General features: G+C 42.9%; 1 protein-coding gene across 3 annotated transcripts in view; it reads left to right on the plus strand.

The window, feature by feature from the left end:
- Positions 1 to 16,946, plus strand: part of SMC1B (structural maintenance of chromosomes 1B) — a 64,641-nt gene that overhangs the window by 33,399 nt on the left and 14,296 nt on the right. For all 3 annotated transcript variants that reach the window (XM_039488842.1, XM_039488827.1, XM_039488833.1), the window contains 5 exons: positions 3,701 to 3,846; positions 5,948 to 6,101; positions 10,096 to 10,194; positions 12,043 to 12,199; positions 13,061 to 13,215. In XM_039488842.1, coding sequence (XP_039344776.1) covers positions 3,701 to 3,846; positions 5,948 to 6,101; positions 10,096 to 10,194; positions 12,043 to 12,199; positions 13,061 to 13,215 — 711 coding nt within the window. The remainder of the gene's footprint in view (positions 1 to 3,700; positions 3,847 to 5,947; positions 6,102 to 10,095; positions 10,195 to 12,042; positions 12,200 to 13,060; positions 13,216 to 16,946) is intronic.

The following is a 16,946-nucleotide window of genomic DNA, read 5'->3' on the forward strand; positions in this document are numbered from 1 at the left end:
ATCTTGGGAAGATTCTTTAGAACAGCCTTCATTCTCCTTATTTTAATGTATTGGAACAGAATAAAACCCAAGCTGATTGATTTTCTCTGACGCAAGCTCCCCTCTACAGACTGCTTTGTACAAGGACTTGAAGGTGGTAGGCTTAAAACCCACAGGCCTCATGCCTCACTTATCTTATGACATGGATTCTATTTGCATATGGGCACATCAGGCACCTGATCTGATTGAGCAAATCCCTCATCCCAAGCAGGTGGTCTGCACCTCATTCTCCACTTGGAATCAAGTGACACAAAAGACTGAACTTCCATCTCCTGGAGCAGTCAATGAAGGCGGCATCAGAATCCCTGTGGGTTCAAGGACCCCCATGCCAGTGAAGCCTGCACTGTTCAGTGCACCACTGACCAGGTGAGTGATGCCTAAGAACTCAACAGATAATTCTGGGTTGAGCAAAGAGCCAACACAGCATCCATGGCACTTGATTCACCTAGACCTTCAGATCATGCCTCAGACATTGAAACAGGGCACCATTTGGGGTCACACAGAGTAATGGGGCAGAAGCTCATGGAAATGCTCAGTGTCATCTTATGTAGAGAGACACAGTAAAACATTGGGAGATAATCTCCCCCGCCCCCTTCCCAAGCCTCACCTATCACTTAATATGAGTGGGGAAAAAAATAACAGAATGACACCATTGGTACTAGGCTGAATACCAAAAGTACCCCTACATATGCACTGGCACTGGAGGAACAACTGCAACCTATGCCAGATCCATACCTGGCACTGGAGACATCCCTTGGTACCAGCACAAGCCTGATACTGCTGACGCCTCACCCATTGGTGGCATCTATAGAGGAGATACAGCCATCTGCCCTCTATGATTGAGCAGAGAACTGTCCCACATAAGATCCATCAGCGGATCTAAGGACTTAGCCTCCACCACATCAGGATTGCCACTGGTATAGCCCCAATAACCTGCCAGCCGCCCATATGTTTCCAGGATGCTGTCCTGACCGCTCTGGAAATACTGAGGCCTATTGTTCCAGGTGTCGAGAAACCACTTGCCTCTAATGAAAAAAGGAAAAGGTCATCCTCCCCAGTGATATCACTGACTCCAATAATACCCAAGTACCAGGAAGAGTGGGACCCAGAGGTATGAATGCGGCAGCAGCAGTCTTCCTCCACACCCTTGCCCTGCAGAGGACCTGTCTTTGTCAGCTCCAGATGAAACAGTCATTTCAGCAACGATGCTGATCCCAGATGATTTTAGGGCATTTCAGGAGTTCCTGATACAGGTTACAGACACCTTGGAGATCAAAAAATCTAAAAAATTATTTGCTATCCATCCCTGGGACCGGCCAGAATATCTCTTCCTATAAATGAGAGAGCTTTAGATTCAGAAAGTGCACTGTGGTAAATACTAGTCACCTACTGACGATGAAATGCATAGAAAAATGATATCTAGTACGGAAGGAATTGAGTTTTTCTATTTGCACCCCAACCCCAGTTCCTTAGTAGTTCTGGCTGTCCACGCTCACCAGGAACCCAACAAAAGAAAAGGATTCCAAAAGACTTAACCTGTTTGGATGAAAGTCTTCCTGTGCTTCATTCAAGCTGAAAGTGTCAAATTTGCCAAGTTGTCCTAACCGAGTACAGTTTCTTAATACGGGATGGGATGCCATTCAGCAGACCTGCTCCCCTCCCCTACCCCCCGCCTCCTGGAGAAGAGAGAATAGCTTAATGACCTTTTTACAGAGGGCCAGCTGGTAACAGAGTCAGCTCTTCAGGCTGCATTGGATGTGGCAGATACCACAGTCTGGTCCATGGCCACCTCTGTTACCATGTAAATAGCATTCTGGCTTTAGGCATTCTTCATGAAGTGCAAGCCATAACTGAGGATTTACCATGTGAAGAATCAGAATTATTTAGTGAGAAAACAGCACCCTGTACTTGCTAAAGGACTCCAAAAGAGATGTGGAGGTCCCCAGGAATCTGTATGCTTCCAGTGTACCATCATCAATCACACCACCAGGATAGGCAACAAACAGTTCCGTATCCCAATCAGTCTAAAAATCTATAAAAGTACAGGAGTACAGTACACTAGCCACACAGAGCGTTGCATTCATGCATTGCTAAACTTGATAGTTGGTGTCGGTGCAGCTTTCAACCAATCAACTGAGCAGTCTCTTGAGCACAAGGTTCATCTCGTCCCACCAGGCGTGGTTGGACATCACCACTAACAAATGGGTGCTAGATGTTGTCACATGCTTATACCATCCAAGTCTTCTCCCTACCCTCTTCCTGTGTTCTTCCTCATCCCTCTTCAGGAACCCTTCTCATGAGAGCCTTTCACAGACAGAATTGGCCTTGTTACTCTGGCTAGTAGCAATAGAAGAGTTGCCTCAGGAATACAGGGGAAGAAAGTCTATTCTCTGTATTTTCCTAGTCCAAAAAAGAGAGAGGTTTTTTGGTCCTATCCTACACCCGAGGAGCTCAGTAGATACATATGCTGTCTCAGATTCAGGATGGTAATGGTTGCATGCATCACTTTGAGGTTAAGACTGGCTTGTGACTTTCAACTTGCAATATCCATACTTCCCTATTGCCAACTACCTGGCTCGTAGAAAGTCCCTCAGATTTATAGAGGGACTCAAGCATTATCTATACAGAGTCCTACCCTTTGGACTGTCCATGGCAATGAGTGTATTCACCACCTGGCAGTGGTGGTGAGATATCTAAGGAAATAGGGACTTCATGTCTACGCATATCTAGATGATAGGCTGATCGGTCAAGTCCCAGGATTGAGACCAAGACAGCACTACACAGAATCATCTCCTTGCTTTCCTGATTAGAGCTCCTAGTGAATTATGAAAAATAGTCTCACACTGTCGAAGTGAATAGAATTCATACTCAACTCATGTCAGAGTGAGCATACCTGCCAGAAGACAGATGCAGAGCCCTTCAGTAATTTGTGCATAACTCTCACATGCCTGGGACCAGTAGGACACACGTAGGTGTGTCCCTACGTGACGCTGCTTGCCAGATTCCTTCTGTGGCCATTACAGTGGTGTACTGCCCAGCCAAGCATCATTTGAGCACATTGGTCATGGTACCACCCCAAATCTTGGGAGCACTTACCTGGTGGCTGGATGTCTCGAATGCGAGAATAGAGGTGTCCTCCTTGACTTCCTCCCTGACTTAGACAAATATATAGATATGTTTAACCTTTATCTATTTATTATTATGTTATACAATTATTATAGATGTGTTGTAACTTTTATACATTTTAATTTCTTTAAAATTTAATTTGCTATACACAATAAGTAGAAATGCTTTTAAGACATCATGTGGTTTCAATCTGTACAAAACTATTGGATGATAGTTTATTGGTTTTTACTATGTATTAAGATAATCCTTTGAGATTAAGTCTACATATGCTCTCAATAAAATTGTTTTGGGTCTGTGTTTAAGAAAGTACCATGAATAGCTCGCTGGATATATAGGAATCTATGTAGTTGAGTATTTTCAAGTGCAATAGTTTCACAGCATGAATAGCTTTATAAAGAAACTGACAGCTAGTTTGTTTTGCCAATGTAATATGGTATAAATGTTTTAAACCTTGATTCCCTCTTGCTATATAATGGCATATTAGGCTTTTAAAATAATTCCATATTTTTAATGTTATCTTTTATTTTTTATGCAGGCTGAGGAAGAATTTCTACTAATGGTGAATGAAGTAATGGGGGAACAACAGCATCTTAAGGATAAATTAATAACTCTCAAAACTGAGGTTACAAAAGCCCAAAATGAAGTTGAGGAATCAAGGAAGAAATTATTAACCCTTAATAGGTAACTACTAACTGTACTTGGGTATAATAATTAGTTTAGTAATTTCAAAAGAGGTCAGCACTTTAGATGCTTGAACCTTTTGTGGGAAGTCAGTTGTCATATTGGATCAGACCTGAGGTCAGTGTAGTCCAGTGATCCAGTCTCCAGCAGTGGCCAGCATGCTACAAAGGAAGGTGTAAGAACCTGTAGTGGGTAGATGTGGGATAATATGCCCACACCTCCCCACCCCCAATTAGGTCTCATCCTGGTCTCTCATAGTTAGAAATAGTTAAACCTTGAATTTTTGATTAAAATTTTAGGGTGATTTTTCTAGTTTTTTTCTGTGCACACAGTGCTACACTCAGTGCCTGTCAGGTATTGCATATCTTGAGGGAAATACTAATTTGAGACCGCTTTCTTGTCCTGCTTTCGCTGCTAAATCATCTTCTGTGGGAACGGTTCCTCCTTTAGTTTAGTTTAGTCTAGTCTATCTTGTCTTCCCCAATCCTGCTTAATCTGTGCATATATTCTCTTTTAGTACCTCCAACTGAATCAATATATGGTCATTATTAGCCATATATTATCAGCCATTGTTCAATCCAGTGAGTCATTGCCCTTTTGGGGGATAAACATGTATGTATTAGCTAAGAAAATTTGTGAAATATTTCTCACAGTATACTTCATTCATAAAGTTATAAGAATTCATAAGTTTGATACTCATCTGACAATGTATTATATAACAATTATGATAAATAGTTTTTAATTGCTAACTACACCTCTACCTCGATATAACGCTTTCCTCAGGAGCCAAAAAATCTTACCGCGTTATAGGTGAAACGGCGTTTGTAGTGGGGTGGCTACCCGCTCCTGCCCTTCGGGGCTTAAAACAGCCCAGGAGAGGGCTGTAGCTGGGGCAAGAAGTCTGGGCTGATTGGGAGAAAGCAGGCCCAGCTGTGGCCAGGTCCCAAGCAGGCCCAGCTGGCCCCTATAAGAGGCAATGAGCCAGGAGCCCAGACAGTCTCCCTCTGCTTGTAGAGGGAGAAGGCCCTGGCTGCAGGGAGCTAGACAAGGTACCTAGAGTGAAGCAGGGCTGGGGAAAGGCAGAGGAGCTCCTGCTTGGAAAGCCCCAGGCTGCAGCCTAGCATTAGGCCAAGAGGTACTGGGGGTTGCAGGGGGCAGCCTAAGGGGTAGGCAAAGGCAGCAGGTCCAAACCCATTTGCCTATGATGAGTGGCTGATACTGCAGTCTGCCCCAGTGAACAGGGGCTAGATGGAGACTGGGCAGTAGCCAATACTGAGGCAAAGTGGGGATAGTGGGAGAGGGGAGACCCAGTTAAAAGGGCACCGAGGTCCTGGGAGGGACACGGGGGCCAGCAGAGGACAGGCGGATCACTGGCCTGCAGAGGGCGCTCCTGGCTGGAAGTGAGCTAATTCCCAGGGCGACCAGCAGGAGGCACCGGAGGGGTGAGTCTGCACGTCTACAGCATTATATTGAACTTGCTTTGATCCACCGTAGTGCGCAGCCCCCCCCCCCCCCCGAGTTCTGCCTTACCGCATTATATACAAATTTGTGTTATATCGGGTCGCGTTATATTGAGGTAGAGGTGTATTGGGATTAATATTCTATCTGTCTTACTATTTAGCCACTTACATTTTTACAGTAAATTGATTAGGTGACCTTGAATTGTGTTTCAAGTAGAATAAATGCTAGGAGAAGATACTCTGTCTGTTCGTGGTTTGAAGGGAAGAAATCTTCATGAGCAGAAGTATGGGCTGGTAGGATAGAGATTGTAGTTGATGTAGTAAGTGTGCTAAATTCTGAAAGCTTGAAATTGTTGAACTGTGATGATATATCAAGCCTGTTGTTTTCCACCCCTCTGGTATTGGTAAAAGAATTCATGTTTGAAAAATGACTTTATTGGTCTGCTTAACTTTAATTCCTTCTTGGTGCTAATGCATTATATAGTACTTCAGATCATTACTAGGACCAAGTACTTACCTTTTAATGTATAATGTAGACTACAGTAGAAAAAATCCTTCTTGTTTCTATAATGCTTGCCTGATAGTTACATAATTTTAATAATGCCAGTGTTTAACAGATTCATACCTTTTTATGGTTGCAGGGAAATGGGTAAGTTACAAAAGGAAGCTATATCTATTGAAACCTCTCTGGAGCAGAAAAGATTAGAGAGACATAATATGCTTCTTGAATGCAAGGTCCAAGATTTGAGAATTTCTCTCTTATTGGGATCACTGGATGAAATCAGTGAAGTAGAGGTACTGTAGAAAATACTTATGAAAGATGTACTATAGCAGAAAACATATATTCCTGAAGTAAAATGTTTTTTTCCTAATGGCTGACTGCCCTGGTTATATAATAATGTAAAATAATATAGGCACTGGCCAAATCCATCATTATGCAGCCAGTAGAAGGGGCTATCACACATTTTTACACCCACCCACATTGGCAACATCTTATTGAAAATGTATAAAAACTTCATAATACAAAGGCATTGCCACTATCAACATTGCAAATAAACTTTTAAGAGGATGCATAAAGACAAAACTATTAATGCAAAAATGTAAAACCTAGTAGATTAGATAGGATGAAATTCAGATTTGGATGATTTTCTATTGAGGACTCCTCCTTATATGATATTCTGACATTTCTCCCCCACCCTAAATATGAATATTATCTAAATCTGAGCCTCCTTCCTCCAACAGCTATAGAAATAAAGAAGTCAAATGATGGAATATACTCTTAGGAATAATATGCTCTTAGGAATACTTATGACAGTTTCAAGTCCTCCCTCCTGACTTTCACAGTGGACAGGGCCACTCGGAGGTTTTTGGGAGTCTAGAGCAAAATCTGAAACTCAGGGTCCTCCACCCTTCCAAAAAAAAAATTACCAATGAGGGGAGGTTGGATCAGGGTATTGGAGGGCAAACTTACCCTGCCGGCAGCCACCGCGAACCCAGAGCCCTTTAAATCCCAGCCACGGCCGGGAGCCCAGACTCCTTTAAATCCCAGCCGCGGCCGGGAGTCAGAGGGCTCTGGGCTGCCCGCTGCGGCGGGGAGCCCAGAGCCCTTTAAATCCCAGCTGCGGCCGGGAATCAGAGGGCTCTGGGCTGCCCGCTGCGGCGGGGAGCCCAGAGCCCTTTAAATCCCAGCCGCAGAGGGCTCTGGGCTGCCTGCTGCGGCGGGGAGCCCAGAGCCATTTAAATCCCAGCCGTGGCCAGGAGTCAGAGGGCTCTGGGCTCCCAGCGGCTGCCGGCAGCCCAGAGCCCTCTGACTCCCGGCCGCGGCTGGGATTTAAAAGCCTCTGGGCTCCCCGCGGCTGCCAGCAGCCCAGAGCCCTTTGAATCCCAGCCCCTGGCTGCTGATTGCCCGCTCCCCAGACCCCTGCCCCAACTGCCCCCCAGGACCCCCACCCCCTATCTAAGCACCACTGGTCCTTGTCTCCCGATTACCCCCTCCCGAGACCCCTGCTCCTAACTGCCCCTTGGGACCTCAGCCCCTATCTAAGTCTCCCTTCTCCTTGTCCCCAACTGCCCCCTCCTGAGACCCCACCCAACGTCCCCCCCAGGACCCTCCTACTTGTCCCCTGATAAACCTCCTGGACTCCCATGCCTATCCAATTGCTGCCTGTCCCCTGACTGCCCCTCCGAACCTCTGCCCCATCCAATCCCCCCTGCTCCTTGTCCCTTGACTGCCCCCCGGAACCCCCTACCTCTTCTCCAACCCCCAAACCGCTTACTGTGCCACTCAGACCAGCGTGTCTGGCTCCATGCAGCTCCAGACTGTTGCTGCCATGCTCCCCCATGGAGCCCACAGCCCTCTCCCACCACCAGCACCTGCCTTCCAGATTTGAACACCTCAAAATTCAGGAGTGCTCAAGCTCGGTTTGGGCAGCTTTTACTTCATTTCTCCCAAATCAGTTTCCCCTGCAAGGTGCCAACTGAAGGTGTTGGAGAACAGAGAGATTGGGTGGCCTCCTGTCATGAATAGTTAGTTAAGGGTTAAGTTTCCACCTGTAAAGGGTTAACACCTAGTACCTGGTGAACACCTGACCTGAGGACCAATCAGGGAAGAGAATTTAAAATTCCTAGGAGGGAACTTTTTCTCTCTGTTTCTGTGTGTGTTTTTCTTAGCCGTTTGGAATTACAAGGGTCCAGATGTTTTAATCAAGTCTCTACAAGTTTCCACCTTCCTGAACTAATTTCTTCTAGTCAAGATAGTGAGTATTAGAAAGATACTTTGTGTCCTCATCTAATAATCCTATGTTTGCAATTCTGTGTGTTTGTTATTGATTATTCTTAATTCTGCCTGTATTGTTTGTACTGAGAAGGAGAGAGGAGTCTCTCCAGAACTTAGCAAGGTTATACCCTATGAGTGTCCAGCTTGGACTCATAGAGATTCTGTATTTTCTTGTTTTTCTTTTAATAAATTCTTTCTATAAAGATTTGATTAAATCCCTTCTACTGTGGATACAGGGAGAGGGGGCTAAGAAACTCTCTCTCGGTGGTGAGACAAGCTTATCTCCGGGCAGAGAGGGGAGGGGGGAGGTTTCTCTCTCTGTGAGTTGATCTGTATTTCCCCAGGGAACGTCTCTGGAAAGAGGAGGGGGGGGAAAACAGGGGTGTCTCGGCCCACGTAAATCGACCGAGTGGTGGCAGCAAAAAGGAGACCTACCCTAGGATTTTAGGGTGGGGGGATACCTGCGGGTCCCCACATTGGAACCCAACAGCTCCAAGTGGGGGTAAGACCTATGACACCTCCTAATGCCTGGAAAAGAGACAAAGGCCGGAGGAGGGAGTGTCAGTGCCTGTGCGGACTTCTGGGAAGTGCACGGTGTGGAAGGGGATGCTGTGATGCTTTGGAACAACTCCATACAAAGCCAGTCAGGACTCTGGGGGAGCCTCCTCTCTTGGAGCATACTGTCTCCAGGGCAAGAAGCTTACACCTTCCTGGGTCTGACCTCGGAGCATTCAGCATGCCCTTCCACATCATGCACTTTCCACAGCGAGTCTGCCCAGGCTGGTCCTGGGGCAACCAGAGGTCCCTGCACCCCAACTCCGCAGTCAGATGTGACTCTCCGCCAGACAGTAAAACAGAAGGTTTATTAGATGACGGGAACACAGTTTAAACAGAGCTTGTTGGTACAGAAAACAGAACCCCTCTGTCAGGTCCATCTTGGGGGGTGGGGAGCCCAGAACCAAGTTCTGGGTCTCTCCCCATTTCCCCAGCCAGCTCCAAACTGACACTCCCTCTGGCCTCTGTGTCTCTTCCGGACAGGGAGGCCACCTGATCTTTGTCCCCAACACCTTCAGTTGGCATCTTGCAGGGGAAACTGAGGCACCCACACAGTATTCAGAGAAAATATTAAGAACATTCCCACTTCATCACAACAGGTGCAACAAAATATAATACTGTATATTGAAGTAGGCAAGTGCTGCTTCTGACTTTCCACTTTTAATTGACCCTTGTAATCTTGTGTTGTAGCTTCATTTTATATCGGCTTACAGGGCGGGAGCGGGGGGGCACCACCATTTTGGGCCCCACCAAAAATTATACAAACCTGCCGCCTATGATGGTGAGATGGGGCTGTAGCTGTCATGGAGTAAGAATAAGGTGGAGGACTTGGAGGGGAAGTAGGAATGTGTCACTGATGTGTGGAATATGGGAGGGAAAGTGGTTCTGGGGTACCGACACTGAGGAGGATGGAAGCAGCATGTGAGAGGCTGGGACTGGGACAGAACTGGAGTAGGTAATTGTTGACCCAGGCTTGCAGTGAGTAGGAGGCAGTCTGCTTGTGCTCATTGCCAGCAGCCTAAAAGGAAAGGGAGATTTTGTTTATTTTTTCTAAGAACAATTGGCTGGAAGGGGTGTTTTCTATTGACTAATATCCCTAGGAGCCTTTTTTGAAGGGGGATTTGAAAACTCCCAAGAAAGCCCATTCTGACAGACCAGAAATGGAGTTAGCCCATTCTAAGTGCCCTCTGGACAAATGCACTTCTGCTTTCATGTTAACACCACAACTGCAATTGTTGGATTCTTCAAAGTTCATAGACAGCATTTTCAACTATGAATATTTCCTGCTATTCAACTAGTAAATCATAATGTTTGATTACAGAAGTGTATTAAATACATTAGAAAAGGAAAAGTTGCTCCATTTTCTCCCTCATTCCATGTCATGTAGACTTTGTTCTTTTTAACAGCTAAAAAGATCACTATATTTCTGAACTGAAAAGCCCTTCATCTCTGTTACAGCTGGGAACTGAAGCAGAAAGCACTGAGGCTACTGCAGATATTTATGAGAGAGAGAGAGCAATTCAGATAGACTATAGCAGTCTAACAGAGGATCTAACAGTGAGACCCTTTATTTTATTTACTTTATAATACTATAGAATGAAGCTTTCATGCATTCTTCAGCATAATCTTAACCAAATGTTTTGACTGAAAACTAGTAGGCTTGAGATTTGACAGCAGACGTTTCCTGTTAGACATCCTGACTTTTTAGCATTAGTATATATGCATTTTATTGATCAGAATATTCCACTTAACTACATTCTATAATTTAAAGGTTTTGTAAAGTGCAAATCTAATGGAGGAAGAACAGAAATTCCAGTTTTCCTTCATGCTACTGCATTCATGGGGCCCTGCAATAGAAGTCGCATACCTGGCCACAGAAGAGTAGTGTTTGGCAGATAAGGGCCTTGTGTCAATTCCCCGGAGCCTTGCATTCCATAGACCAATGGTTCTCAACTGGAGTACACGTACCCCTGGCAGTGTGCAGAGGTCTTTCAGGGGCTACCTTAACTCATCTAGATATTTGCCTAGATTTACAACAGGTTACATAAAAAGCACTAGTGAAGTCAGTACAAACTATAATTTCATACAGACAATGATTTGTTTATACTGCTCTATATATTATACACTGAAATGTAAGTACAATATTTATATTCAGATTGATTTATTTTATAATTATATGATAAAATGAGAAAGTAAGCAATTTTTCAGTAATAGCATACTGTCACACTTTTATATCTGATTTTGTACGCCAAGTAGGTGAAACTTGGGGGTATGCAAGACAAATCAAACTCCTGAAAGGGGTGCAGTAGTCTGGAAAGGTTGAGAGCCAAAGCTATAGACCAAGGGTATAAATACCCTGTCTTCTGTAACAATCCTTTGGATCATATGTTCATCTGCTGGAGAGGTTGCAGAACCAGCCTTTACCTTTCTCCATCGTGTTAGTTTTCATGAAAGAGTTGTAAATAGTTAAGTGGAGTGGCTTAAATCATTGAGTGTAATATGTACTCAATCTTTCTTAAGTTCTTGTTCAAGATGACTAATCTGTTGATAAGAGTTAAGATACTTTTCTTGTTCCACTATATTCCCTACTCTATATCAGCACAAAAAGCGTGTTTTATGTCTCAGGGAAATGTGCTCAGGTAAAGCTGAAATACCTGCAAGGCCCTGCCCCAAAAGACTAAAAAGATTTTCCCACAACTTGCTACTGCAAGAATCTGTAGTAATGCGTCAGGAAGAGCTTCTCCTAAAAAATTCTCCCCAGGCACAAGCAATGTGGCTGCTAATCCTTACCCCAGTCTGCTTCAAAATACCAGGCTCAAAGGAGTTGGTCATCGTTTTGTAAAGGTCTTTTATAAAGATGCTCAGTAACAATCATAATTGGTTCTGAGGGCTAAAGATCCTACCTAGCTCTTCAAATAGAGCAAAGGAAAGGACTTTTATGGTGTCAGAAATTCTTTTCCAGCAGAATGGCAGGGTAGATCACCCAAACTCAAGCTGCTTCACATAACAGAACAGTTTGGCTTAAGCCTTATATGATGGGATGTCTTGGCTTGTCTAAGGAAGTCAAGGCAGAATATTAAGAGACCAGACCTCTCTGCTAGGAGATGTCCTGCTACCTGATGGAATTGGTTTAAAAGGTTTTCTGAAGGCAGAGGCCTTTGACCACGCTTCTTGTCCATTTTATTTCATTTAAATTATTTTAGGCTTTTTTTTTATGTTAAGATTATTCCTGACTATTGCCAAGGTCTGTTCAGCTGCTGTGTCTGCTTACCATGTCCTGATGTAAGGGACCGTGGTATATTTCCATCTGTGGTGAACCAGTTTGTATAGGGTCCTCTTGTCCTGGGAGTCTGATGATTCTATTGGCAAGTAATCCCCTTTTATGATTTTTTGTCTTCTGCTTAGGACCTAAAGTCTGATAAAGAGATTGAGGCTCAGCTGACACGACTGCAGAAGCAAATAGTATCTAAAGAAAATGTTTTATTCAAAACAGCTGCACCAAACCTAAGAGCACTGGAGAAATTGCAGACTGCTAAGGACAAGTTCCAAGAATCAGTAGATGGTAACACTGAATCTTCCTTCTTGTTAACCATTTCTGTGAAAGTTTTCCATCCTGCATAATCCTTATGCTGAAACTGGTCCTATTTTTTTTCCTCCTTTCATGTATGAGTATTTCAGAGACTTACTACTAGAGGCCTTGTGTTTTTCCTTAGTTACACTTTTATACTGCCATTTCATATTAATAATCTTATTTATAAAATGTTGCATCTTATTCCAAATTATTTCTTTAAAACTTTGTGTTCCATCATTAATTCTGTTTGTATCTTCACCAAAAATATCTTTGTAAGCAAGATATAGTATACTCCTTGATAAAAGGTTTATTACATTTCAGAGATGACTGATTTGCTAAGAATTTTCTGCTAATTTCCTTAGAAGAAGCAATCCATGTATCAGTTACCATATCTTTTCAGGAGCTCAAACACCAACATTACTGCAAAATTAGTGGTGTGCTGTAAGTAGCACACTACTGAGAGTGCAAGGAATTCCACTGCCACACCTAAATCTAGCCTTATAAACTGCTATAGAATTTACCCAATCTAAATATACAACTGCGAACAACCTGTGCTCAGGCAGAGCTCCTTCTCTTCACACGTCAGTCTGGTCTTGTGTAGGGAAAACTGGAAACATCCAAACAATTTTCTAGGTTTTCAGTCTCAGTACCTGAGCTCTGGGAACAAACTTAGGACATTGCCATGTTGCTCATATATGCACTGAAGCTGTTTTCCGTTTATGTTGCAAAACAGATTTCTCTAGTAAAATGCTTATTAGCTAAGATATGGATTACTATGAGAATTAAACTAAGTTTAAGCTTGTTATTGAGTACTTTCTGCAAAGCTAAGTTAGTTTAATTATTCTTTTGTAGCTTTTGAGGCCAGCAGAAGGGAAGCCAGGATATGTAGGCAAGAATTTGAACAGATAAAAAAAAGAAGATACGAGCGTTTCAGCCAGTGTTTTGAGCATGTCTCAGTAGCTATCGATCAGATCTACAAGAAACTCTGCAGAAACAGTTGTGCTCAGGTGTGTAAAGTTTTAAAGTACTTGGTTTAAAAAAAGTTTACTAGCTTGCTTTCCCTCAGTTAGTAATTGGAATCATAATGGTGAAAGTTTCATTAGCTAGGACAGTAGAATTCACTTTTTACTCTCCAAAGGTATGTTATGGTTTCAGTCTTGGACATGAAGTTTATGCAAACTGACTAGAAGACAAAGATCATTAGGAGAATCACAATTACATGAAGAAAAGATAGCATCTACCAGTCTACACTTACCTGCAGCTTTCTTTTGTGCAAGAGAGGAATGGACTAATATGTTCGCTCTTTTGGGAGTTTGTTTGATTTTAGACTTCTGGAATATCATAAAGGATGCATCAAGTATATTCACTATTTTTGGTTTTTAAAGGAAATATTATTTGGTTCACAGATCTAGCGGTGGGTATAGCAAGCATCCAGAACATTCAAGTATCCATATAACCAGTTAAGACTATTTTAGGTATCTCGACCCTAGCATTTTTGTTTTAGCACTCTGTACGCTTCTCTAAATAAATGGAGGAAAAACGCTCTTACACATATCCAGTTCATATGAGTATATTTATTTATAAAGAACTATAGAACAATTGCTTCTCTGTATTAACTCCTCATCAATCACTCAGCATGTACTTCTGAAACTTAAAAAAAACAATATTACCAGTCTTTCAAAGTAAATTATAGGAAATCTCCCACACAATTTGTGCACATCAAGTTAAGCAATTTTTTAAAGTATTTCTGCAAATGAGTTCAAGTTTGGCTCTGTACCACAGACACATTTTCCACACTTTTTCTCCCTCAGAGAGAACATGAGAGTTTAATTGTATACAGGAGATTTAACAACATAGATCTTCACAGCAATAACTGATATCTTCCTGTGCCCAACATATAAGGTATCTTTTCTGGCCTCATAAAGCCCAAGTTCATACCCCTTCTTATTGAAGGAGGCCAGGGAGTTAAAGTTGAGATCACTCAGCAGTATTAAGAGTGGGAGATCTGGAATAACCACACTTCAACAGTTAGTTATAAAATAACGTGTGGAGAAAGCCTCTGTGCAAACTGATACCAGCAGCATAGCAGTTAGCAATCCCTTACTTGTATTTTAAACATAGTGGTCTAGACCCAGCAACAGATGTATTACAGAGAGTGAGTTGGAATGATATAGAATCATAGAATATCAGGGTTGGAAGGGACCTCAGGAGGTCATCTAGTCCAACCCCCTGCGATGTAGCCTCTGACTTAATTTATAGTCTCTTGTATGGCTGGGGTTTTTGTTTGTTTGTTTGTTTTTTGTTTTGTTTTTTTTTAAGAAATGTTACAGCAGCCATTTAACAAGATTTTACTCTGTTTAAAAAAAAATTAATGCAAGACAGATTAGAGGTATGGCAGAGCTTGGTGGATGAACTAAAACATAAGGAATGTATTTAATTCCTGCATACCTTCATAATTTAGCTGGGCCGGCCAAGTTTAGGGGAAACATAATTATTATAAACAAGTAACACTGGTGAGAGAGCTACTTTACCTGGAAAGTTACTTAAAGTTCTCCAAATCCGTATAGGGGCTCTGAATAAAGGATTTAAGTTCAAAAAAGGGAATTAAACAATTGGGTCGGGAAAAGTAAACCTCTCTTCACTACATAGAAAAGTATAAATTTCCTTCTCTCCCAGCCAGTGTTTTATAAAACAGAGCTGACACATGTATAATCAGACAGAGAAATACAAGACATCTCTCCATTTTAGACTGTTCTGAAGTCTGTTAAAACACACATGGATATCTGTCATGGCGGATGACAGCTATGTTCTCTGTCTTCAAGTAAAAGATCTCCCTCCAGTTAGAAAAAATACACTATTTACTATAAACTCTCTATATCTAGGGAATATTGTAATTTTCACTCAGAGGGAAGAGGAAACTATCTTAATAGGTCATTTTTAAATTTTATTAAGCACTGAACAAAGGTGCAGGAGCACAGAATGGAAAACCTACTTGAAGTGGAGACATCTAGATAGAGGGAGCCATTTTACTTGCACTAAAAAAGGAGAAAATGCTTGCCAGGATAGAGGATCAGGTTTATATAGATAATACTTCTAATTTAAGAAAATAAATTTTGAAAGCTGAAAATTGACCTAATTGGTTAGTTGTTTGTCTTAAATTTGAAGTGGATATTTCAAGAGATGACATCTGTCATGTCATCAGCAGCCGCATACAAGGTTGACTTCTGAGTGAGTCTGCCTGAAAACTCGCAAAAGACTGAAGAGTAAGCGACTCAAGTAAATTGCTTAGCAATGTCAGAGTAAGGGGAGAAAGCAGGCATCCCTGTCTTGTCTCCCTTTCAAATAAAATAATCAAAGGAAAACTCACTGGTCATCACAGCAGCTCTAGGAGAAGCATACAAAATCTGAATTCCTCTCTTGGGGTCTGATCCCCAGATCCTCAGTGTGAGTCATCACCTATCTGTATCTGTAGGGGGAAAATCAAAGCTGATTGGACAGCTGAGGGACTAGCTCCCACCTTCTGGAGTTCCCCTCAGGTTTTTTTGCCTCCTGTAGCTATGGGCAGGTCTGTGGTATCAGTATTGCTTGTAAGAGACGGAATTAAGAAAAATCTGAAGACACAAGTTGTCTCCTGTCTGGAATTGTCACAGTCATTGCCTCTTATCCCTCAACTATTCAGGTTGCAGGCTAGGAGGATGGACAAGGTAGGTCCAAACAGGAAACTCAGCAAGGCTGTGTTCCTCCTGTTCTGTATTCCTGCCAGATGGTGCAGAAGGAGAAGTTTGTGCCTGGTGCACTCCAGCTGCCTCATTCACTGGGTTGGAAAGGTTTTGCTTTGTCTGCCTTATCCTGATCCAGGAGCTGGTTCCCCAGGAGTTCGCCACCAGCATGCAGTCTGATAGCCAGGCTGCAAATGTCTTCAAGGATGGCACAAAAATTGAGAGCCCTTCAGCAACCAGAGGCAGTTACATCAGGGCAGCAGCCTGGCACAGGGAAACCATAAGCGGGACCAGCTGAATCTGCCATGGGCAGAGCATGGAGTGGCCGAAATGGCCATTTGTGTGTATGCCCTCCCACAGGTCTCATCAGTCCCACCCGCTCCCATCAGGCAATTCGGTCTCCTTTCCTTAGCCCTAGGGGAAGTCTGGAATTCTGCATGGAGAGGAGAAGAAAGGAATCTCCCTCAGGAAGAAATTCCCTCTTAGGCTAGGGAGCTCTTGGATTTGGCATGAAAAATACCTTTACTGGAGAGGCTGCCATGTTGTGAGCCCCAGGAAACAGCTGCAGTGTCCCTTACAGGAGTTCTGTCCACACTCAAAAGGGCAAAGATACAGAGATACCTGTTAACGGAAGAGTTTTGCAGGGTTTTTCATCTGACTCAAGTTCCTAGTCTCCCCTCCCCTAAGGAATGAAAATTAAAGGGGTTCAAGAAATTACCTCGAACTTAAGAGAAAACTGGCCTGTTTTTTCTATGGACAGCAGTTCTTCTGACTCATCACCAGAGAGTGCCAGAGCTAATGGCTCTCTTCACAAGATGTTATACATAGAAAGAAAAAGCATAGTAAAAGAAATATAAATTGTTTTTACATCTGGTTCTTTTTCGTCTTCCTCCAATTCGTTTTCATTGTGAGCATTGTCCAAAAAAAAAGCTAGAAAATCTGTTCAACCTAAGTCCAAGAGAGAGGAAAGTCAGGATCATCTTTACAGGAGGAAGATTAATTCAGTCTGAGTCTGAGCT

The sequence above is a fragment of the Mauremys reevesii genome, linkage group 1 (genome assembly GCF_016161935.1).
Source record: "Mauremys reevesii isolate NIE-2019 linkage group 1, ASM1616193v1, whole genome shotgun sequence".
Lineage (NCBI taxonomy): Eukaryota > Metazoa > Chordata > Testudines > Geoemydidae > Mauremys > Mauremys reevesii.